This window comes from Merops nubicus, unplaced genomic scaffold, assembly GCF_000691845.1.
Source record: "Merops nubicus isolate BGI_N331 unplaced genomic scaffold, ASM69184v1 scaffold48557, whole genome shotgun sequence".
Classification (NCBI taxonomy): Eukaryota; Metazoa; Chordata; class Aves; order Coraciiformes; family Meropidae; genus Merops; species Merops nubicus.
In genome coordinates this window covers 6,165-31,556 of record NW_008619215.1, presented here as the reverse complement: position 1 = coordinate 31,556, position 25,392 = coordinate 6,165, and the positions used below count along the sequence as shown (strand labels likewise).

General features: G+C 42.7%; 1 protein-coding gene across 1 annotated transcript; it reads right to left on the bottom strand.

The window, feature by feature from the left end:
* Nucleotides 1-326: 326 nt before the first annotated feature.
* ERN1 (endoplasmic reticulum to nucleus signaling 1) lies at nucleotides 327-23,460 on the bottom strand. Its single transcript, XM_008943702.1, has 21 exons — nucleotides 23,346-23,460; nucleotides 14,158-14,191; nucleotides 13,102-13,174; nucleotides 11,561-11,633; nucleotides 10,540-10,662; nucleotides 9,604-9,705; nucleotides 8,815-9,076; nucleotides 8,111-8,189; nucleotides 7,177-7,339; nucleotides 6,337-6,455; nucleotides 5,822-6,013; nucleotides 4,944-5,199; nucleotides 4,451-4,541; nucleotides 3,923-4,112; nucleotides 3,273-3,372; nucleotides 2,653-2,852; nucleotides 2,291-2,438; nucleotides 1,739-1,866; nucleotides 1,051-1,174; nucleotides 736-803; nucleotides 327-533 (listed from the first exon to the last, which is right to left on the bottom strand). Exons 4-21 carry the CDS (start codon nucleotides 11,562-11,564, stop codon nucleotides 327-329), a joined length of 2,556 nt encoding a protein of 851 aa, XP_008941950.1. The 5' UTR covers nucleotides 11,565-11,633; nucleotides 13,102-13,174; nucleotides 14,158-14,191; nucleotides 23,346-23,460.
* Between the last annotated feature and the right edge of the window lie 1,932 nt (nucleotides 23,461-25,392).

Below are 25,392 nucleotides of genomic sequence, written 5' to 3'. Positions count from 1 at the left end.
ATCAGTTAGAAAATCATGTACAGTACAGGGGTATCGGGTGATGGTTAGATCCAGCTTTCGCTCTCCATTTTCACTGTCTTGAAAACTGCCTTGGAGTACCTCCATCAGCAGGGTTCATTGCTGTTCTGGTCACCCCTCGCTCCTTGGGCTCCTACCGTCTCCTGATCCAGCGCAGGCAGTGGTACAAGGCACTTTTTGGAAGCTTAGTTTCTTCAAAGAGAGAGAATTCAGCTCTTTGATCCCACTTTTCCCTGCTAAAGGTAGGCCTGTTTCACAGCCTTGTGCGTGGAATGTTGGTCCCAGAGAAGAAAGCTCTGTCTCCCTCCTCAAACAGCGTCTCCTGCGAGGCTCAGCTCTGCAGAGTCCTGATGGTAGTAATGCTGAAACAGCCTTTCTTGGCAGCAGATGTGCATAGCGTGGTAGGTGTGCAGGAGCAGCCGAGGGAAGCGAGCGGTAAAGTAACATACAAAGTCATCTGGGATGGAGCCCAGGGTCTCCTGCACTTCGGGAGGCAGCTCTCTGTAATGGTGCTTCTGTACAGGAAAGAAGAGGGGAAAGCTCAGTCGGGGGGGTGTTCAAGGACCCTCTTTTAAATAGAGCTGCATCTGTCATGGACGAAGTGACCTCGTGTTAGTCGATACTCAAAGCAAGGCCAGGCAGGCACAGGCTGGCAGCGAGCACCGAAGGGCGGCAGCCCCGCAGCGTGCGTGCTGCTGACGGGAGGCAGTTCTGTACCTTATTTCTCATCGCCCTCAGGAGATCCCGTACCGACCCTCCCTTATACGATCTGAATTTTCGAAGATCTGCAAAAGAAATGACAAGATCTTTCTGTGTTCTGGAGCAGTCTCAGTTGCTGGCCTCAGAAGTGGGTTGGGTGCGCCCAGTCCCGCAGCCCTGCGGGTGCACTTCGCCCTGTGGAGCTGCGCTGCAGCGTGGGCACACGCCCTTTGTCAGCAGAGTTCTTCACACTGATACTTCCCTGTCCCGGCCAAGTGGGAACAGCGGCATGCACCTCCCTTGCTGGCAGGCTGAGGAAATGCTGCCCATTACCTGTCTGAAGAGGAACAGTGATGTGCTCTCTCCAGTCCATCTTCACCACCTCTCTTCCACCTCTCTCTAATTGCTTGACGATTGGCCCATCTAACAATTCTTTCTCTATCCGGTCACTGACATCCTGCGAGAGACACTCATGTTATTTCCAGTTTTATTTCCAAGCTTTTCCCAACAATTTAAAGTAGCTGCCGATGATAGCCTGTCCTGTGAATGGAGTTACGATCCTCCCACGCTCCGTGACCAAGTGCAACGCAGCAGATGATGCTTGGGCCTGGGACACAGAAGTTTCTGAGAGGCTAAGAAAACATGCCAAAGTCTTTATCACAGAGTAGAAGATGAGGCTGAAATGAACTTCAGCCAGGTCCCAGCCCATGTCAGGATTAAGTCTGCACAGTCACCGAGAGCCTGCCTGGCACCATCTTCTCCTGCATTGCTGCTGTAGCTGTGAGAGACCTTCCTCATTCCAATGTAGATCGGTAACATCACACTAGCTCCCCTGTAAGACTAAGCCTACTCCCTGAGACACCACCCAGGTATTACAACTTTGCTTCTTCACTCCCCACAGTAAGGCTGTGGATTCTGACACTGCAAACATCCACACGACTAGGAGAGACTAAATTCAAGAGTTGCAGCATGGCTACAAGGAGCCCTCAGAACTGAAAGGATAGAAAATGTCAACACAAACCTGAAAAAACTGGAGCTGTTTTTCTAAACTCCAAAAGAATGGATGTTTTAGCACACAGCTGGCAGATGGACGTTTCTGAGGGTCCATGTTTATCATTTGCTCTATTAAATCACGAGCAACTATGTCTTCTGCAAGGAAAAGGGTGATAATTCTTAGGCTGTAGTGAAATCTAATGTTTTGTACTTTAGAAAATCATTATGTTCTCTACTGCCTCCAACACGATCCTGAACATTACCCCACTAGTTCAAGTGCCACCGGCACAGATACGCTGGGCAACCAACAGAAAGTTAGTCGTGTTGAGTGATGATGGAGAAAGTTCAGGTCTTTCCTACCCTTTAAATAGATGAAATAAGTCTACAGTCAAGCTTGCAGGGTTCCCAGCGCTGCTCTGGGGTGCTAAGAACTGGGGGTGCTGTACGTTAGGAGTACAGCTTTCAGCACTGCCAGGCTGGGACTCCCCGTGGGTCCTAGTTCTGTCATCTCTGCTGGCCTCGTAACGCCCCCGGGAAGCTGACTCGCGGTGGGGCGCGGCGGCTGCCGTGCTGTTCTTACCGTGCCGCCCAGCACTGAGGGACTCCAGGCTGTATGCACCCAGCAGGATGTTGGCTTGCCGCTGGAGGGACTTGCCGAAGGGATGGCTGCCTTCGGAGACCACGTAGTAGAAGACACAGCCAGCTGAAAAGATGTCCACGGTGTATGTCTGCAAACAAACAACCTTCAATAGCTGTAACCCACTTTGTTTGCCCCCTGAAGACTTCGATCATGCGCTTACTTTGCATCTAAGAGGAGAAGGAAACTTCAGAACGACCCATTCAGCTGCAAGCCAGCGTGAAAGCCGAGGCAGCAGGGCCTGCGGCTCCCAGGGCCTGGCTGCAGCACCGTGCTGCCCCTCCCAGCGCCCGCGGGAGACTTACGGGGTTCTCTTTGCAGTCTTCACTCAGCATCTCCGGGGCAATCCAGCCCTCGGTGCCCGGCACCCCCGAGCGGCGGCTGAAGCTGTGCCGGCCCACTGCCAGCTTCTTGCACAGGCCGAAGTCTGAGATCATGGCTTTGACCTTCCCGTGGGCGTTGGGCATCGAGATGAGGATGTTATGGGGCTTCAGGTCCCTGTGGACTGTTGTAAACACCCATTTATCCACTCTGGGCAATCTCTGTGAGATTTGCAGATTTTTAATGTATTTGCATTGTAAACCTTTGACAAGGTTGAACCACCAAAGCCCTAACCTCAAAATACTGTCTTCGGTAGAGGTTCACCACTTTTTTTATTCCATCACCTTTAGTCATCGTCTTTTATATAATGTATATAAAAAGAAAAGCATTGCCCTGAACAAATGGCAATGCCTGTCTACTGCTCCAGTGCAGCAGTGTTACAGGTGTCCAAGGACAGACACTGTGGCTGCCAGCATGAGGTGGAGCTTCTACGACTCTCGACCAAATACACAAGCTCCCAGCACCAGACCAGTTTCTCTTGTTTTTTTTCAGTTAAGAAGATGTACCACTCTCCATGCAGCACTGAAACAAGAGGCATTCTTACCAATACTGAGGGAGTGCAGGTAGGCAAGACCAGATGTCGTCTGTTGCAGCAGAGCGATGGGCTGCAAGCCGTGCTGACTGAAGGCCTTCTGCTCAACATACTGCAAATTACAACAGAAGAACAGAATACTCAGCTGCAACTTTGCTTCTCAATTACCCTCTGCTTAGATAGTGAGTCTATCCCCTTCACACACACCCCACCCCCCCAAAACCTAAAAGTTTAGCCTGGGTAAATTGCGGGTAAATGCTAGTGGGTAACACCCATAAAAAAGCCTGTTTGGGGTTTTTTTTGGTGGAAGGAGATAACCTCTGAAATGTTCTACATAGCGCTATGCTGTAGAGGCAAGAGTAGAGTGTTCACAGCCCACACAGTAGGAGTGGGAGGGTGACTAGAAGGGCGTCCTTCACAGGAGGGGAAATCAGAGGACAACAGCTTCTGTCCTTAAATCAGTCCAGGGCTAGGGATTCTTTCTAAAGGTCAGAAAACACCCCTGTTGTAGCAGTGTGTAATTGTCACACGTTGGGGCGATGATGGAGTAACGACAGCACGTCCTGCAGCAGGCAGTACGGCAACAGGAGCTACAGGGAACTGAAGTCCTTCCAGGGGAAGACTTCCACAAACTCTGTAGGTGCTGCAGAGCGTCCCGTCACCTCCTGCAGCGTGGCAGCGCAGAGCTCGATGGCGATGTACTGGAACTGCCGGTCCCTCTCCGTGCAGAAGTAGCGGATCACGTTTGGGTGCTCGTCCGACTCCCGCAGCAGCTGCACCTCCCGGTCGGCGAAGCTGAAGCACTCGGGGAGAATCCTCTTCACTGCCACATCGCGGTTATCGAACGTCCCCCTGCAGGCAGGAAGGAAACACTTCAGCCTCCTGAACGCTGCAGCCACAGCAAGTGACAGCAGGACATTAACAGAGGCACAGTGAAGAGCTTCTCACGCTGGAAACAGACACCACTGAAATGCCATTAAACGTTTCTAAGGAGAGTGAGGGAGTTTTTCCTGGTGAAGAGACACTGCGTGAAAATATTAAAATATTCCAAATACATGCAAAATACTTTTTCGAAAGTTTCACTTCTGTTCATATTAGATATGTGGGGGGTTTATTAAAAAAAAAGAGATGTAATACAAATAAGACATTCATTGGCCTATTTAATGCTGAATGCACGTGTTGTCTTCTACCTGTAAACAATTGTCCCTTCAGCTCCGTGTCCCAGTACATCTTTTGGGTTAAATGAAATCTTGCCAACCATCACTCTGCTCACATCTTCATCTGAACAAAACACAGGAAACAAGGACTTGTTTAGGATGGGTCAAGTCAGCCTTTCACATCAGCACATCCTTCTGGGCTGGTATGTAAAAGTCTCTTTGCTCATATTTAAATGAAAACAACAGATAATTAACCACACAAATGAATGTCTCCATTTTGGTGCTCAGATGTATGGTCAGCAAATAATCCAACAAGCTGAGTCAAACACACTCTGTATGCAGCACCTGGTCTGGAGAGATCACGTCTCAGGACAGTGGAAGAGACTAGTGGGTCTCAGCACACTCCCAGAAAGCATCACAGCTGTCTGGCCAAATTTCAGAAATGCTGATGGGCAGTTACACAAGCGGGTTTACAGCAGCTCCCCCAAATAGCCTTTGAAGGGACAAGAGTGCAAATCAACTTTACCCCTCTCTTCTTGCTCAGTGGAGAGACAGCTCCCAACGTCAGATGTGGAGATGCTGGAGTATGCAGAATGGTTGGATGCTCGGGGGGACATGTTTGGTGTGCTGGTAGCTGAGCTCTCCGTCCGCCCACAGGAGGTGTCCATGAAATCCGCCTCTGCGGGTACATCACTGGGAGCATGGAAGGGCAGCTTCTGCTGCTGCAAGAGCTGTATCTTCTCTTCCAGCTGATGCTGCCTCTGTTGCTGCTGGTGCACGCTCTGTGAGAAAGGACCCCAGTTCTGTAAGTGGAGTAAGTTTTTACAGTCACGTCACAAAAGGAAACTCTACAGCTACTGGGGTAGCAATATCCAAAAGGCAGGAGGCAAACTCTCTCCTTAGGACACTAGCACCAGGTAGGCTGGGGAACTTTCCCTCACACGCTTTCCACTTCATTCTGAACTTCCATCACAAAGCTGAGAAATGGCACTGGTGGTGAATATGGCAAAAGCTGTTACTAGGTTACTGTGACTGGCTGAATTTAAACCACAGAAGTATAAAGTCTTTGATCCAAAACCTGGACCACCTGACAACAGTTCAGGTGAGGAAGAAAGGAGTAAAGCCAAGGTGTTCAGATCATGTCTGTGATAAAAGAAACACATACAAACCCCAGAGCTGATGGGATAAAAAAAAACCCCAACCCTCTGAAGCTGGCACATATGCCCAGAGAAATCACTGTCGTGTCCCAGCTGTAGCCTCTGCTCCCCACTGTGCACCTCTGAGGAAGGAAAGAAAAGCCCTGCAGTGCGTTACTTCCCAACCCGTGTCCTTTCTTGAGCTGTAAAATGTTCCTGACTCTCCAAGAAAGTCTCTCAAAAGCAGGTCAAGCCAAATCAGCGTTACCATGGGATAGGTGATGATAAAAGCCACCCAGCCCACAAGCAGGAAGGTGCTGAGAATGATGGTGGCCATGTCTTTCAACATGGAGTCCACAGGAGCCTCTGGACGAAAGACAGGGTGAGCAAGTTTCTCCTCAATATCCTTTGGAACAGCAGGAGGCACTTCTGTTGAAGAACCTTCAACAATATCAATGACCTAAGAGGCAAAGAAAGTTCTGTTAGCTCAGCACCTTCATGGCTAACGGAGCACTTACACGCTAGCCTTTCTGCTGTATCATTTTTAATCATTTCCAACCCTACCGAAATCAAAGAGTTTTAACATGTGGAAAAAAAATACTGCTGAAATCTCTCATTCTGAAATAACATTGTCATACCAGTGATTCTGCATGCTAAATACATGAAAATCTGACACAAAAAATGTGAATTAATTCCATGAGGATTCCCTTCCAAGTCCTTCCCCCACTCCTTCTCCTTTACATTCCTCTATAATCCAGTAAGTTGCTGATTCTCTTCACAAACCTCTTCAATAGTGGCTTTATCAGAGTCAGCCGGAATCACATTTTCAGGCCTCTTAGGTAGGTTGCTTGGGAATTTCTCCAGCATCTTTGTAGGGGCAGATAATGGTGTTTCATGGTGCCCTTTAAATAAAACACATTCGCTGAATTAAAATATTAAGTTTTTAAAGGGAGCTGCTTGATGTACTGCAAGAGCAGGACAGTGCCAACAAAGGGGACCCCAGGCAGAGAAAGGCAGCAGTTAAAGCAGCTGAAAGCTACCCCTGCTCCCTGCTCTCTGCCAGAGACCCTGTGGCATCTATCACTTCATTATAAACTTCCATCACTACAAACTGAACTTCAGACAGTTCTTCATTTTTGAAGCAAAATCATAAATGCCTTGAAAAGTCAATTCCAGTATTCTTGGATCTGGGACACACAGGACAGGCTGACACTTTATCATCTTCAGCTTCTGTGCCCTAATCCTCCATTTGCAAAATGGGGAAACCATGACCCTCTGATCCATAGGATGAGAATTAAAGGAACATTATCCACAATAAAACCCCACAGAGAAACCAGAACAGACTATTTCCAGTGAATAATAAATTATCTCTACCCCTCTCTGAAGGAGGGGGCAAATAAACACTAAACTACTTTCACATATCAAGCTAGGCACTGAATTAAGCAGAGGCCCTGGGAACAGGATGCAGTCATATACTTAAAGACATTAATTCATATGCAAACGAGGACAAATTAGCAACGATTACTAGAATTCTGTAACTGCTGGGGTGACTGATTCAGGGCAGCTGAACAACTGCTCTGAGGTGTGGATGGGAAGTGCCCTCCAGGCAGCAAGGCAAAATACCTATTAAAAGCCAGTCGTTCCAGTAATTGAGTTTGTTCTTCCCTTTCAGTCTGCCTGAAAGCTTCACGTCCGTACTGGGGGTGATCACACACTCGCCGTTGTCCTCAATCGTGACTCCTTCTGTCTTGGGGCCCTCCAGTAAGGGTATGGCACTGCCGCGGGGCTAGGAAGAGACCCTCTTATTACAACTAAGGACATGCTGTGTCCCTAAAATATTTAAATAGGCAGCTAAATAAAACAACGGAGGACAAAATTGGTGGGCAAACAAGAATCCCTGGCAGCAAAGTCCCGGTATGTAAACACTGCCATTAGGCCCTCAGCTACTGCTTCAACAACCTTGGACATTAGACCTTCTAAGTTACACGTTGCCTAGCAGAGGAGATTACTGTCTCTTTTTTTAGAGCAGTCAAACAGGATCTTTATTTCCTACCTGGACAGCCACAGCATGAGCAAAACAAAACCATGATGCAATTTCCTATCTATAGGAAGTTACTCTGATGAACAAACCAGCGATTTTAACATGGAGCACAACACACCAGCAACACCACGGAGCAACCTCTGCTCCACTCCTGCTCGTTGTGCCTGGCACAGCTCCTCATGAGCTACAGTTACTTCTCTGCACCATTCAAATGGTTCCTGAAATACGGTCATGCATTCTAAGCCTTGTGGTTAATTGCTTCATGATTTAATTTGCTATGCAATTCCTGATAGCCACCTGCAGTTTAACACTAAATTTCTGTAGAACAGCCGCCTTTGGTGTGTTATTTTCTACATTAACCAAATCCTTTTGTTGCTTTACTGTGCCAAAGTCGTCTTTTCTATCTATATTTTTATGTAGATTTCCATTTCAACTTCTTTTCAAACCAGGGCATTACTAATTCTGTAAAGGCACTTTTCAGCAGGTGTCGTTCAACTCTTGCAGCTCCCCACTTACCACAACAGTTACTCCTTCGTGCACCATCGATGGCGACGCATACAAACTCGTGGAGTATTTCCCCACATACAGGGTTGGTCTGCAAAAAGACAATGAAGTGTTAGAAACAAGCAGACAAACGGATCTTATACTATCTTCACTAAAACCCTGGTAACACAATCTGCAGAACTAATGCACAAGTTTCTCAAATTATTAATAATTGTATCTTGAAAAACTTGGATCTGTAAAACTGTTTTAAGTACTGCTGTACTATGAAGCCATTCTTCTTCATTGTGGAAGCATTATTTGTTGATTATTCACGTCACCATTACTCATTTGACGTAACTCACATCCTGTTTCTGCACTGTTCAGTAACTGGTAACTGCCAAACTGCTGTGCACCTTTTTCACAATGTGAAAGGCTTCACATTATAAAAACCAATTCCATTTCACATTATTCAACCCAGAACGTCTGATGAAAGTTAGGAATATACATTTCCTAAATTTATGACTATTTTTTTTTTCCTCTGTCTTTATACAGTAGAAGATCAAATGTGGTATCAACTAAGATCAAAATAACAGCTAGAGAGCTAGAGCTGTTTTTTGTATTCTTTCCACCGTACTGAAACTTGCAGCACAATCCTTAACTGAATGTGTATAATTAAGGTTTTAGTGACAAAACTCTGTCCAGTAGACAGTGAGAACAACAGGAATATTGGTGCTCACGTCAGTTTGCTCTTGGTCTCCGTTTCCTTTGGGAAAGGGTATTTCCACTTGGTGATGTGTCCAACCTCCCCAGACATGAAGGTCAGGTACCGCAGCGTTTCGATGCCCACGTTGGTGTGCATCACCTTGCGCAGCCCCTCGCGCTGCCAGATGTAAAACGCCACCACAGGAGAGGCGTAATTCTGGATCCACAGCACGTCCCCAGACTCGCTGTCCACCGTCACCACCAGCCCGTCGCCGTTGGACACGAAGTGGGACATTTCTACAGGACACAAATACAGAGGAGAGGGGGTTATCTGCATTGACGCAGAGATCCAATTTTAATAACACAGGTTAACAGTTGAAGCCTTACGTTCACCCTGGAGCCCATTACACCTTATGCTGCCAAAGAAGAGCTTTGGGAGAAGAAAGGAGAGTCACTTCTCAGAATTAGGTTGATAAAGTTCAGCTGCAAAGCAACAGCATTGCAGCAGCTTTCTCCCAGTGTGAACCATAGCTTAGGGTTGCTTTCTCTCCTGTCATTTTTCCCTAAATTTTTAAAGGGTCATCTCTTTAAGAGATATAACTTCTTAGATTCAATTTACCTGAGGCTCTAGATATTATAGTGGGTAAAGGATAAAAACTGGCAGATGCACAATTGTACAAAAAATCAGACAGACACCTTGCCCTATTGATTATAAAATAAAATCAGATCTAATTTTGCCTGTAAGCAAAACCCACCACCAATATGCGGGGGGGAAAAAAAAAAAAAAAAACCACCAAGAAAGACAAGAGCAATTAAATTCTTACTGTATTTTATGTCTTTATCAGGCAGAGTAGCTGCATAATCAAAATAGGTGGCATTCCATCTCACCTCCTTCTTCTTGGTGTCATACATTGTGATCGTGTACTCTGTTAAAAAATATACAGTCTGTGAAGCAAAAACACCTATGAGAGAATAGAATCAATCATCTCAAATCTGAGACACTCTTCAGAACACCACACACACCAGTTACTGCTCTCTGCATTTCACGTCCCCAACGCTCCTGATAAATACACATTTCACAGTTGCTACAGACAGCACCTGACCCACTCACACAGCGAGCACCAGGACCTCGGGACAAGCCCCACTGACAGTCACCACCCACATTACCAGCATCTGGCTCTTCTGCACAGCTCCTTCTGATAGCTTCTGTTTTAATTACAGGTTTCCAAACCCTGCATTCTAAAACTTAGCGTAACGTATTCTGGAAATGAACTATCACACTTAAAGAACACATTCATACAGAGGTTAAAGTCCAAGCCTACAGCATTCACTCCTTTTTGCTAGTCAATGCATGTATGGTATTGGTCTAATTTGAACAGTTCTTTAGAACACCACACCTGTCATTTCAGTGGATACACTGCTCCTCAATTTGCTTTAAAGAGTTTTCATAAAAGCTGTATGATACAGAGCAAACTTGGGTTTGCAGCTGCTAATAGACCGTAGATGCCACTTAGTCAACAAGAGTAATAATAATGGGCCATGCCTACTGCCAAAATATTGAAAATAGTATCTTCCTGCTGCTAGGAAGAGTTAATAATAATTCTCAGTACATACAAACTAAAATCATAATGTACAGAAGTTTTTCTAAGGAAAAAACTTGAACACCTGAATTGATCACACATTTTTTATGAGGCTAAACTTTAAAAACAACAACAACAAATAATTTTCTTCAAAGCTGCAGAAAAAAAAAAGCATATGACCTGTTCTCCCAAGATACAGGAGGGATGTTGACGGGCAAAGACTTTCTGCAAATGAAGAAGTCAAGGTTTGCTGTTTCTCCCCAGTCATGAGGTCGACCACGTACCAAATATCCTGTTTTTTACCTGAAATCATAATTTTAGCCACATTACCAAGAAGTTAGAAAAAATGCATTTCCATCAAGCTTTTCAGTCTTCTTTTTATTTCAGTAGGGTCATGAACTTACTATGAATAAAGCATTTTTAATAAAATTATTTCTCATAGGCAGGCTTAGTTTCATCATTTTGCACTACTGACCCATCCCAAATAGCAACACAGAAAACCTAAATACAGTATTTGGAACTCTAAGCACTATTGGCTAAATTATTTTCTCACACTGATAAAATCCAAGTGTTCTGAGTCTAGGGGATCCTGTGAGCTAGCAGAAGAGACTGAAGTGCTGATGTTGAAGGACAGGAGAGGTGGAGAAAAATTATGAGGGTCTACACATTTCAAATTTTTTAAGGACTGTAATCCTAGCATCCCACTCAAGACTACAAGAACCACAGCCTTACATATTTCTTTGATGCTAAGACATATGTGTTCTGTTTAGAAGCTTCAAATAAACATTCTTCACTACTGGAGACACAAAGTGGTGAACCAGACAGAGGTACTGGCCCTTCAGGAGATAAAAAAAACAATCCTAAGTTCACCCTGATCACACATTTTACTGTTGTGATAAATAATAACTGTTCTTCTTCCTAAGATCTGGTCTAAACCTACTCTCCTTCAGTTTAAAATTATTTCCACTAGTCCTGTTGGACACTCTGGTGTAAAGTCCCTCTGCAGCCTTCCTATGGGTTCCCGTCAGTTACGGGAAGGCAGTTATATTAATCAGGTTTTTCTGTCATCAGAAAGGTTAATGAAAACCCACAGTCAATACCCAAAATAAGGCCTATTCCCATGGAGTCTGTCTGCCAGTCTCTATATGTTGTAGTTGCTGAACATCTTACAACCAATCTAAAAGAGAACATTTGAGCTCACCCATGTAGAGGATCCCATCTGAACTGCGACAGGGAGATGCCTGCACCAGCTCTGGGATAGTAAAGGGAAGTTTCTAAGGGAGGGAAACAAACAAACAAAACAACAATAAAAGCTTATTCAAATTGGTGTGATAAGTCTTCACATTTGTTCACAGAAAAAGGTGGTAAGAAAACGGAAGAAATTTCAAATGACACTTTTTTATTCTTTGTTTGTATTACTGCAGTCCCTGAGAACTCAAAATTTCCTCTGCAAACCCAGAACCCAGAGCAGTCTGTCTCACAGAGTTCACAGCAGGAAAAGTGCCTGCAGGATGCAAGAACTACTTGCAGGTGAGAGGCCTGGAGGCCAAGACTCTGTGGTTTTAAAGTCTACCATCATCACTTATAAACCATCTGTGCTTCAGCATGCCGTGGTTTAATTGCCTCACCAATAGCGAGTATAAAATGATTCTCCACAGGACTGTACAGGAACATTTGTGAAGGCCAGGTACCTTTGCACAAATGAAGCTGGTGGGAGGGTGAAGCATGACTCTCCCACAGCAGAGTTCCTGAGACACTGCCAGGCCTACACTGCGCTCACACAATGGGCGACCAGCCTTACCAGCTCTATTGGGGTGAGGGCACAGGAGCAACGAGCAAGCGGCCCTAACAATACAGATCAGGCCTTTGCTAAGTTCATTTCAACATGCTAAAATGACTCCATCCTTGCTTAAAACTTTTGTAACTGTGATTCTAAACAAAAATGAAATGACTTTAATTCAAAAAGAGATTAAATAAGCAGAGTAAATTAATAGATTCACATAGATCACTGCTTCCTGGATTCACCCAGGAAGAGAACCCAGAGTCATTTTGCAAGTTATGATCTGGCTGAACTGCGGGGATAGAGGGGGTGGTGAGCAAATGCTAAAATGTTTAACAACATTAAAGTGCTTAGGGGAAATCATAGCAGCTGCCAGAGAAAAGAAACTTGAGGGAAGCAAAACATTTAGCAGAGTATCACCACAAGGCTCAAAAAATAAAAGTCAAGTGTTATCTGGTATATGTGGGTTACATGGATTGGTGACTCTGGAAGAGTTCAGCATTTTTGTCTGCTTACAAAACCTTATAAAGCCAGCTTCTAATGATGCCAGCACAGAGCACATACTGATCTGGCCTTCTGGCAGATGGTTTTAGAAAATGAAGTATTTGGGTGAAAGTGACATATCAAATTTGCATTACTCTGGACATCCCTTTCTCATCAAATTGTGTAGAGATTATTCAGTATTTGGATAATGCAACATAGATTTTATTTGTCCTCATCATTATTTTAGCAAGTTACAGAAAAACTGCACAAGTGGACAAAACATTGGCTGGTTTTTGGTAGTCTGATCAAATTTTTCCAAGAAGCTCGTACACTTCCATTGAACAGGAGAAAAGTCTGCAGAACTTTGCAGTATTGTCAGGAAAGCCGAAAGTTCCCCTTAGACTCACAAGAAGAATGAGTCCTGGTTAAGGCACTTTTCTAAAAATTATCAGAGAAGAGAATTTTTAAAATATACTCACAGTCAAGCCTTCATTATTCTTGCCACCCAGCGTATACAAGCTGCCATCATTTGGGTCTGGAAGAAATGCTGGCCTAGAATTTAAGCAGCAATTATGAATGGTAAAAAATGTACTGTGCTGCTGAGAGAACAGAAAGAGACTATGGCCAGCATTGGCTCAACAGGGAAGTTTATCAGACATTGGATTTTTGACTTCGTGTTATCCATTTTTTGAAGTTTCATTCATGGGACAATGAAAAAAAAAGAAAAAGAAGATTCAGAACTGATACATTATAAGATTACCAATGCATTTGAAAATTCAAAGATCCAAATGTGGCAGGCAATCACTTGGGTGAAAGCTTTTAAACAAGATCTATACGCTTTTAAAATGCCACAGAATTAAAAACAATCCAAACAAAACCAGAGAGCATAAGGAAGGCAAGCAACAATAGAAGGGTTGCCAGGACTAAGTAAATTTGAGAGGTAAAGGCAACCCTCTCACCCAAACTTCAGAAAAACCCAACCAAACCCCAACATCAAAAACAAACCAGAAAAAAGAAAGGATGTTAACCCTGACTCTAGAGACAAAGTTGAAGCCCCAAATTTTCTAGTTAAATGTGAGCTTGCTACACTGGAGGAACTACTCTAAAGTAACAGTTTGAGGGTTTTATTTGAAGACTCTGGTAGGGCTGGTGGTTGGGGTTTCCCGTGCTTCACTATTTTTAGTCTTTTGTTTGAGGAGCACAAGTAGAGCCCCCTGAGATCACGTCCCGCTCCCGACACTCTCAGAGCTGCTCAGTTACAACTGCAGCACAGCTGGCACCCTTGTCTCTAAACCTGAGCAAGGGCTTGAGAGCACACTCTGCAGACAGGGTGATGCTTCTTAGTGCTAGAAGTAAGAGAATTTTATGTAGCTAATTATATCCTTTCTGATCTGCTCCTTAAACCACCTTAAACAGACTTATATAAGGCATGCAACTTTTCTAGACCACAGATTGTCTTGGTTCAAATTAAACCAAGTTTCAAGACATCTGTGAAAGCTGAACAAGCAGTAAATGAGATAAAGAAACAGACTTACTCTTCCACATGTATTGGCACCTGGAGTACAGGATCTGCATAAACAGGAAAAGAAAAAGTCATAATAGTGGCAACTCAATTCCCTGAACTCTCTAGAGAGAGGATTAACTCAGGCCTGAGACAACTCGCTCCCTTCGGAAAGGCTGACGCAGGGGGTTTGAAAGGGGCCATCTCAGCAGCCTCAACCTCCACTGGTTGGTTTGTAAAATGGGAAAGTACAAAGCACCTGACAAGTTTTAAACCTTCTGAAGTTCTTTGCTCAGTTTTATCCACTCTACTCCTCAGCTACCCCTGGGAGGAGACTCAGAGCAGAAAGCAGAACTGTGTTGTATCCTGAGTTTTCTTCTCACTTCTCACTTGGACAGAGCATACTGAAACAAAGGATGAGACTGCCAATGACTTCAGAGCAAGACTCTAATGTGAGTCACACAGCTCCGTTTCCTGCTCCAAGATCAAACCTCTGTGAGCAGCATATCACTGACAAGAAAAACAGTCTGACAAGTGCGATACAGAATTACCTAAAATCTGATTTTTTCACTTAAATAGTCTCCACACTAAAATTTATCCAAGAATCCACACTGCATAAAAATCAAAAGGTTTGGAAACAAGCTCACAGTAGTTTGTATTTTGAGTGACCAGAATTACAGTTTAGCTTTCATCAGCAAAAGGAACTCAGGAAATAAGAACTGACAATGTAAATCTAAATCCTTACATACCAAAAGGTAAATTGAGAACAATAATTTTATTTTAATGTAAGGTAATGTGACCTCAAAATTACTGACGCCTCAAAAAAACATGAATCATGGGATTTTCAATCCTGACATCAAAACCACTGAAGTTCCCATATTTGTAAGACCTACTGGACAATTTTCAAGGCAAATGTGTGTGTTTGTTCATGGGTAACTCAGAAGGCAAGAGGATGCAAGGTACCTTCACCTCTACAGGGGAAATCAAACCATTACACTAGAATAAGCCTGAGTCAGAGGATAAAAGATGGCCAAGAAAACAAAATATACTTTTCATCTGTTCTGTCTCCACACAAACAGAATGATGCCACAGGAAGGAAATAAGAACAAACCCCCTGATATTCTAAGAGCCTTAGACTGGGAAATTGGCACAGCTTGAGTGTACTGTAATATTTGCTGAGCTAAGCAAGACAAGAACAAGAAATTCAGCGCTCATTACATGGGTCTTGAAAAGTCTCTGCCACTCTGCAGTATATTGCACCACAGGAACTGCTGGGTTTGAGGACAATGGCCTAGGAGAATGTCCCTTCATTTGATAGAACAGATTAAAAAAACATAACAACTCCTTACCCAAAGAGATCTCTAGCCACAGTGCAGCTGCCAACAGGAGTCACCAAAAGACACACATAATATCAGAGAGACAGAAAGCACAATACCAGCAATAACAGTAAAGCTATCTATCTTTATTTTCATTGATTTCTTTTTACAACAGTAAAAACTCTCAGAGCAGCTTTGTTCAAAACATAACTACATATAATTTTTTTTTTTTCTCTTTAAGCCTAAAAAAAAAAATGTTTCAGATATTTCCTCAAAGCTGTCAGAATAAACTGCTCAAAAGCATATTAAGCTTCTGGGAACAACCCACTTAACTGGAGAGGTAGCAGTGCTCACCCCAACACCGAATACTACTACACCTAGCAAAGGTGCTGCTCTGGGAGCACTCTTGCCAGGCTTCATAGACACAGACACAGCCTACTCCTGCTACCTTATACTCAGAGCCTCACACAGAGTGGCAAAAACACTGAGGTAATTTAGCTGGTACTCTTAGCAGTCCTAGGGACTGCCATGCTCTCTGTCCTCTATAAGAACACGAGCACCTATGTTGAGCAGTTCTGCTCTTAACAGTGTGATATCATCATTACTACTGCTCACTGATGTAAAATGGGCATCCTGTGAAGTGTAGAGCTCCACATGATATCATAAACTCCATGCAATTTATTGAGAGTACGCATCAAAAGGCCCTAACAATAATTAACATTCAAACAAAGGAGGTAAGTGATTCATCTTTATGTCTCCACAGACCACACTGCTTAGTCAGACCTTTACTCCATTAGTTACATCAAGGGATGCATTTCTATCCCTTGTGTGAAGAAACTGATTTCAGGATATGTTGGGAGGGATCCTCTCCCTCCAAGCATACACCTGATTACATGCCAGTTGTGTTCGTTCCAAGTATTCCACAAGCTTTACAGTACCTAAAGTAACACATGGTGACCTACAACATCATCTTTCCATTACTAAAGAAAAGCAATCAAGAAAAAAAACTTACTACACCGAGTGTCTCACTTGGTAACAAACTGTCCACCTGTGGTGACAATGACTGTTGCTAGACAACAGCAATCTTCACCAGCAGCGCTTGAGCAACTTCCTCCCATCTACAAACACCTCCTCCTCAAATGATCCTTAGTGATAACAAAGCTGTACAACTCGTTTTTGAAGTGGTAACTGTGTGTACATTGTTTAAGTACAGTCATGCAGATTTTCTGTAATATCACCTTCTAGTCAGCCTAGGCAAAGTGTAATAAAATAGTTTCTTGTCTGAATTATCTCCAGAAATTTTTACATTTAAATTTTAATAAAAGGATTGTTTATTCTCCAAATTAAATGGAGGTGTGAAGTTGTTCCATGAAAACACAGCACAAACAAATCTGAATTGAGTTCCAAATTTTCTAATGGCACCAACACATCACAACACAAGCTACACTCCACACAGAACAGGACAGAACACAATTTCCTCAAACAGATCACTACTGCAGGTGTCTTTTCAAAGAATGCTCAGGAAAACCTGAGCAATCACAGGAAATTTCTAATGGTAGACAATGTTTTCTAGCAACTGATCCAGTTTTGTTCCTGACATTTGCAGGAGACTCTGGTTAGTAATGCTTTCCTATAGCCTCCTCTCTGCCTCCAAACAATATAATAATAGTACAGTACACCATTTTTGAATTAACAACTTGATTTCACTTTATTTTCGAAGCCTGGGCAATCTACTTCTACCCAAAAAACCCTGTTCAGCTCTGTTCCAGCTACCTCAAAGGTTTGAAAAGTACTGCATGACTACGTTGATCATGCAGCACCCTAACAGTGAAAGAGCACACACATACACACACATGTGCAATATTTGTATGTATTAAACTTGTATTTCTGAAAGCTGTTGGGAAAATGTCACTGTTAACAATTTCACCAACAAATGTATCCTACACTTCAATAAACGGTGCCAGAAATCCCATTAATGTCTCCTCAGCTTCTGCAGTGAGTTTTTCTGAAGCACGCTTGCATACCAGAAGCCATGAATGAAAGCCTTATCAGAAGTTCCAAGCTGTTCAGTAGCATTATGTTCAGGAGCAACTCCTTAAATTTTTCTTATTACATCTTCACTATCAAGAACAGTGCTTCATCAGAAGTGGAAAAACCCTGCTTTTACTTGTTTTCTTAGTAAGTGAAGCTTGATTGACTAACAATGATAACAAAAGAGGTAGATGGAACAGACTAAGATGTTATTACAAAGGAGCAGGAATTTTTTTTTTAGCACTTACTGGCACATGAACCAAATCAGGGACTACTCTGATGGCTTCCTGCAGCAGGCAAGTGTTGTACATGAACCATTACAAAGCACTTGGCATCAGTATCTCGCTCATTCCCACACATGAACCTATTCACAATGAGATCCACAATGGGCAAACACAGACTGATGGAGTGGTTTATTTTCAGAAGTGGAGGGAATTCTCTTTTCACTACCCCCACCATCCATTTGGAAAGACAGGCTGTGAAAGCCATTTCTCTACATTTTTACCTACTGGAGTGATGCAAATTTTCTCATTTACTTAACGCTTTCATGATTTGAACTGAGTTTGTAAGCTCTGCAAAGGTGCTTTGAAGACAGCCAACAAATGCTTCACATTGACTTTCATGTGGTTTGTGATATATTCCGACTTTATTGCAAAGTTTGTTTAGAAATAAGGACTCACTCTGGGATAAAAAAAGAATTTTGAGTTTAATTTATTGTTGCCAGGTCTTACAATAGTTTTCATACGCTTGAATACAGATTAGGAAAAGGAGGAGTTGTCCTGTAACTGAAGTCACCTTTTGCTCCACAACAGGTGAAACAGAAAAAGGTCTTGCAAAAGTTAGACAACTGGGGCCTTACCTCCTCTTCAACAGCTCAGCATGCAAGTGTTAACATGCTGAGGCTGCTTTCAAAATGTCCCTGAACTGCAGCTCCCTGGAATTGGGTAAGTCGCTCTAAGAGGCCTGATCTGTTCCAATACCAACAACTGTGATAATAGCCACTAAACAAAGCAGTAAGTATTCTGTATCAGAACAAAAGCTTTACAGAGAAAAAGTGATAAAAACACACTTGCCTCTTCCATACGCTTCTATTCCCTGTAGCAGAGGAACGGTCAACCTCTTGTAATATCCTATATAAAGGTTTTGGTATGACAGCCTGTTCAAAAGCCACTTCAGCTATGGAGTGTGGTGGGGGGCGAGTCAGGAAGCAGAACACCACCCTGTAAACATCTCCAGCGCTGGGGCAAGATCGAGTTTTCCACAGATATTTCCATGGGATTCCAGTTTACTTTCCTGCAGCCTTCACCAAGGCCAAGTCTGTTCATGGTTCCCACATTAAAACCCTACAATTCAATATCCACTAGCTTTAGCTTTCAGATTGGGCAATACACACCTGTGTGTAAACACGCACATGCTATTAGTAAAAACTTCACCTCTGATACTCTTCATTAAATTAATTCAGCAAAGCATATTGATGCTCACAAGCACAAGGAGTTCCAGAGCACCAGTAGAACAGAAATGCCATGAAAAAGGCTGCCAATACCTCTCCTTGCCATTATAGGACATCAAAAACATTATCCTCCAAGAACTAAAAAAATTCCAGTTTAAAAAATTTCTAAAAAGATTTGTAAAATAACCGTGTCAAGAAAAAACGCATTAAAAGGACACTGATGCTCGATTATAAAGGTTTAGCCTAGAACTCTAAGTTTATTCACAGGTACAGCAGTCATCATAAATCTGATAAAATAACGACTGTCCAGTATTTAGTAAGTTATTTGACACTAACATTTTGACCTGGCAGCAGGCAGTTGTCCCAGTACAGTTTTGGTTGCATCACAGCCAGTGAATATCTCTGTGTGTATCACTTGCTTCTGAGTGACACGTTTCAGATTCTTCTGAAATGATTCCAACCCATATTTGCATACATAAATGAAGAAAAGCCTTATATACAATTTTTGAAACTATAACCATAATGCTAAATATAATGCATTTGACTTTTCTCCGTATTTCACAAACACACAATAAGATAAAATTTGTCCTTTGACCAGACCAAGTACTTTCTAATGCACGAGCTAAAGTTGCACATTTTCATCCCTGTAACATGCCCTTAGGCAGAACCAGTGACTGAAAAGGAGAAGTGGGAGATTCTGAAATTACAGCAGATGAGTAAGTCACTGCCCCACTGGAATGAGCTGGAAAAACGGTTTCCTGACCTGAGGCCCTACAGTAAGATTTGGGCTAACGGGCCAATTTAAAAAACATGCTTGTCTGCTGTTGCAATTACATAGATGAGGTTAGAGATACCAACAAGCCATCCACTAGAATCTGCTGAAAAGAGGATTGTTCTATAATTGCTTTGACAATCCTTATTGGCTTACAGCTATGCACACAGGTATTTCTTCTTGCCTGGGAATAACCACAACCATGGAGCAGGACCTACAGATCTCAGATCTGCCCTTTAAAATCTACATATGGCACACCATCAACAGACACCAGTCTCCTACCTTTGCCTTATGACCAGCCCACTGAAGTCCATAGGTTATGAGTAAGATACCAGAAATCAAAACGTTTTAAATTGATTGTGGGCCATTTTTTGTTGTTGTTGTTGGTTTTTTTTCTAACAGAAATGAAAATCATAAAATTTCTGCTAGCTCTAAATCTATATTCAAATCCGTATATACTATACGCTCCTCTGGCAAATTACTTTGAATTAGTTCTTAGAGGAAAAGCTTTTGAAGAGCTGGTGAGTGACAAGAGATCTCGATGAACAATACAGAAGGACACGCTGAAGTGACTGTCAGAAGAACAGAGGAATACTTTGCCCAAGAGTACAGTTTGAAACACTGCACTCTTATCTCAAAGTTCATTATTCTGCTCATTAACCTAAGCTCTTGAGTTAAAGAAGTACAAGGAAGTGAGGGAACAGGGCAGTCTTAAAATCACATTCTTAAAGCTTACACTGAAATCAGAATGGTGAATATAAAGGAGAAAAGCATTCTCCAAGCTCTGCCTTGCCAACAGGCTTCTCATAACCATTTCTATCACTGTCTACTTTTTACACACATGTAAAAGCAAATCTGAAGTGCTGCACCCCTGCACCTTCCAAAAAGATCCATAGGGAGTGATACAATTTTCACTTCTAGCCATTTTGAGGAAGATTTCATTCCTAAGTGATCTTACCAAGGATGTTCACTAAGTACCTTGCTCGTGGTGAGTGAAGAAAATGTGGGAGCCTTTCCAGCGTCCTTTAGAACCCACAGCTCCTTCTGCTGATCTGAGGGGGCACTGAGAGCCCAGGTTAACCTCTGACCTTCTGTGGGTGCCACATCCCTTCAACACCCTTTCAAACAAGTGCCTTTCAGCACAACCTGGTTTCGTGGGGCCACAGCAGGAGCAAAGGTGCCTCTCAGAAATTTGGGGGAGGAGCATAGGCTCTTTGTGTAAACTTTCCAACCACACTCCAGTTGCCAAGGCTGGGGCACAACCACCATCAGTTACCCAGCCACTGAAAAGTCCTGAGAGCTGTCAGATGGTGTTGAAGACAACAGGAAAAGAAGCTATCAAGCACCCTCAACAAGTAAGTCCACAATCTTGCCATACCTCACTGCAGGGAACTCAGCTTTACTTCTGTACTAATTTACAAGTCCAATTACTAACCAATCCATTAGTTTTGCCTGCATTAGGAAGAGCACAAGTACTCAGACTGCCAGCCCTATGTGAAGGCAGGAAACCCAAACATACTATTGTGGTGATAACCACTGGCTCATTTACTCTGCATAACTAAGATAAGCTTCAGTGCTAGCTTGAAACAAACCACACATGGCAAGATTTTCATGTTTGCTTAAGTACTGCCTGATAATGAACACTGCTTTCTTTTTTTTCCCCCCTGTGAAGATAAAATGTATATGAAGTGTCCTTTGTTGATGCCAAAGCACAGTACTGAAACGTTCCCTTCCTGACGAATGCCACTGCAGCACTTCAGGTGACCTCCACGGCTTCTCAGAGCACATGACCTACAACACACGGCTCGTTGTCCGATAAGCAGGGGAAAGTGGCACCTGCAAGAACCACGAGCACATGCTGGCAGGGAGCACACCAGCCACCGTGTTTTCACACTGAAAGCAACACTGAGCTCTGCACTTAAACCTCTGCAGGGACTTAGCACAGCACGATGGTAAGGACTTCCATGAACTATTACTTTCCAACACTGCTGCATCTTCGTTGGGTTTTCCACCCACAGGATGACCACAAAAAATACAGCTTTGCAAAAATAAACCAACTCACTCCAATTACAGAATAATTCATCAATTTGTATGTACAGGCCCTTGTTCCACACACACCTAAGTTAGCTCATGAAGTATCTTATAACAATAACTACCACTAATTTTTTTTCATTGGCCCCTGTGTATTATTCTATTACAAAGAAATAAATAGGTAGTAGGTGCTTTGCAAAAAGCAAGTGAATATACCTCATGCACATAAGATGCAGAATAATACATAGTTAGCTACAGAGAGAAGAAAAGAAATCCTATAAAAACGAGTCTTTCCAGTCTGGCAGTTCTAATGTGCCAACAAGAGTTTTGCAACTTTTTTTTTTTTTAAGAAGGGAAGTTGAGCAATACTCTCTGACCGAGATCCCCTTCATTACCAAAGAGCACTCATCTCTTCCTCAAGAAACCTCCTGCCACTTACAAAGACTGGCTGCAAACAACTGCCAGTTATGTTAAAGTTATGTAGGAGAGGACTACATAGTGTATGTTCATGTCAGCTGAACGAGAAGCAAAAACCAGCAAGCTCCTCTTAATACCACAGCAGCCTATAGCAACAATAAAGAAGGAGGCTGATAACTTTTTTATTCAAGCTGCTCACAGAAAGGAGAGGTCTAAACCTAAAGAGGAGATGGGGGAGAAAATGTAATCACACCTACTAACCAAGATCCTCCAGGAAAATACTTGCTCACCCCTATTTATTCCAAGAGGAACTACAAAAGCAATCTCTGCTCATCCATGAAGTTAACTTTTCCTTGGGTAGCTTTGCATTCAAATACAAATGGCTTTACAAATAACAACTGGTCTGTACTGCAGATGTCAGATATGCACAGTCCACCTCCTACCACCTCAGCTCACCCACTAAACTGACCTCAGGTTTAAAAATAGAGGACAGAATCATGCAGTCATTGTGACTCCTTTCCATTTAACCCGCTTTCTAATTTATTTCCAGAAATGAAGAGAAAGTAGTACTATCACTTCTACCACACCTAATCGGAATCCCATTAAAATAAATCTGTATTAATATTGAATTTTTCATGGAGACAGAAAGAGCTATCTCTGCTCAGTAACCAAAACTACAAAAACAGTTCCAGTCACAAAGCAGTCCTTTACACAAGTGCAGTTCTTATCTTTAAGAAACTGTGCTGCTCCCAAACATCTATTATAGAAAAAAAGACCTGAGATTTGGACAATACCCACTGCACCAATGAATATAGGCTATTCCAGGGATAGAATCATGCAGGCCCTTTGCCACCAGTTCCACCAGCTGATGCTCTCATTTGACATCTATTCTATGCTTCCTTATATTACACTCATTCCCATAAAAAATAATACCTACCAATTATACCACTACAGCTTAAACATTCTGGAAAAAAAACAAACCAACACCCAAACAAACCCAACAAACAACCATACACCTGGAAAAGATCGGCAAGTGAAAATATGAAGATGAACATGACTCTAGAAACACTGTAGATTAATTCCTGGAGCAAGAGTAAAATTAAGAAAGAAAGTATTTACCAGGCCCTAAATCGGTTTGAATGATCAGCAGCTTTGACTGTTATCACTGTTACTAAGTGGAGGGCACCACACCACCTCCTGCTCACCTTCTTTTAAAGTCCACTTGATTGCTCCTGTCCTCTTGCTGACAGCATGTAAACTTCCATCAAGGGTTGAAACAAACAACAGTGTTTCTGGCACAGTTACTGAGCTCGTGTTCTGGAAAAGAAAAACCCATATGCTGAATGTAATTATTTCCTCCAGTTTACTCGTAACCGTCACACAGCACACTGCCTGGAGCACCACTGCCTTTTAACCTCACAGGCTGCACAACTTGCTTGTTCGTTGGAATTCAGTCATTGTTGTTTTGTTGGGGTGTTTTGGTTTGTTTTGTTTTTCTGTCAACATTATGAAACTGCTTACTGTGCTGAGTTCCCCTAGAGACAAACTGGGAGATGCTTTAACTCCACCTCCGTTTTCGGTTTTAGATCAGCTTTCATGTACTAGGAAAAACCAAGGCCCATGGGGGAGAGAACTGATACAAAAGACTACACAGTGTTAGCTAGAGTAAGGAACTCCAGAGCAGCTCAGAGGACCAAAGTGTTAATGTCAAACTCACACTATTACCAAGTAAACAGGATGTACCTTTGCCAAGGTTTAATTCCCCAAAGTTGAAAAGACATTGGCTGGGTAGAACGTGGATAAATAAAACTGAAAGTTGATCAATACTCTGCCAGGCTGAGAGACAGGCTGGAGCTGCAAACATGCAGGCTGTCTCTGAGCAAGGGCAAAACGTTTAGGATAGATGTAGTTTTAAGACTGGAGGAGATTGCAGTGCTAAGCCTCTTAATTGTGTTTTTATAGCTCGTGTCTCCCAATACCGTATTCCTGCAGTAGATAGTAAGTGACAGTTTTTAAGAAAGTCCCTATATATTAACACATCTCCTAGAAAGCAGTCAGCTGCAGGATTCAAACCTCAGTTTGACATCCGACTCACTCTGTTGCTGGGGACATGTCACTCCCTATTTACACACATGGGTACAGAGCTGTTTGGTGCCCACTGCCATTCCTGCAGCACAAGCAGCTTTTGAGCCTGGCCACTGCAGAGCACAGAATTTAATTAAAGGGCATCACGCAGACATTGAGGACTCAGATGGAGTTATCACAAGAATAGTGAGGCCAAGTTCAAGGTGTTTCATGGCACAAAGCAGAAAAAAACAGATTAATCTAATGTCTACTTTTCTGTTCCTGCCTGAAGATGATCCCATACACCCTCAGACTGACCCATCTGCATTTACCAACTCTCAAGTTGTCGCTCAAGTCACTTAACACAGGAGGCTGTATCTGTGCTGCTCATCTGCGTGCCACCTGCCACATTCGGGAAGTTTCACAGTTAAATATAATTCTTAACCTACTACAGCTCATGAAATGAAAGTGGACACATTTTACATAATTAATAATGTCCACAAAGACTTGAATTGTAAAAAAAAAACAATTATCGGTCATGTTAGAATTACTGCAAAGCAAAACACGTAACTGCAAAATTAGAATGAATAGATACAGGAGTAACTTTCTTTGAAAAACTATACATTTTTAGTGCAACTCAACTAAAGCATTAGGCTTTCAGATAAAGCATGAAGCTAAAAGGATAATATAATAAAGTAAAAACTAGCCAACTTCCAGGTCACACCTACAAATACTACACAGGCTTCTTGCCTGTCATAATGAAAACAGCCGAAGCAGAGAATTATAAAACACATAGTACAGAAAAAAATGAAAGTATAAAACAATAATACACAAACCATAGATCAGAAATGACTGCTGAAAGTCCAGAAAAAAAGGAGATGCCCCTTAACACATCATTTTCATTACCTGACATAGTTAAATTCTGCAGCCTACACAGACATCTGCACTTAACATATTTACAGCTGCATGTAGACTCAAACTTTGCAATGTTTGTTCAAACATGGACACTGAATAACAGCTCCTCTCATGCTGGCCTATGAAATACACAGCTAGAGATGTTACTAACCACAACTGAACTTAGAGTATCTTTCTAGCATATTGACCTGATTTGTATCTAAGAGCAAAAAGAAGGTATATGGTAGAGTTATGAGTTCTCATTCTTCTGTACTATCACTTTTGTTAAAAGAA

Coding starts and splice junctions, on each gene's coding strand:
- ERN1 (XM_008943702.1), bottom strand. Junction 9,706..10,539: donor CCTGTATCTTGGGAGAACAG/GTCATATGCTTT, acceptor ATTTTTTAACAG/AGTACACGATCACAATGTAT. Junction 5,200..5,821: donor TTATCATCACCTATCCCATG/GTAACGCTGATT, acceptor CCTTTCTCACAG/AGCGTGCACCAGCAGCAACA.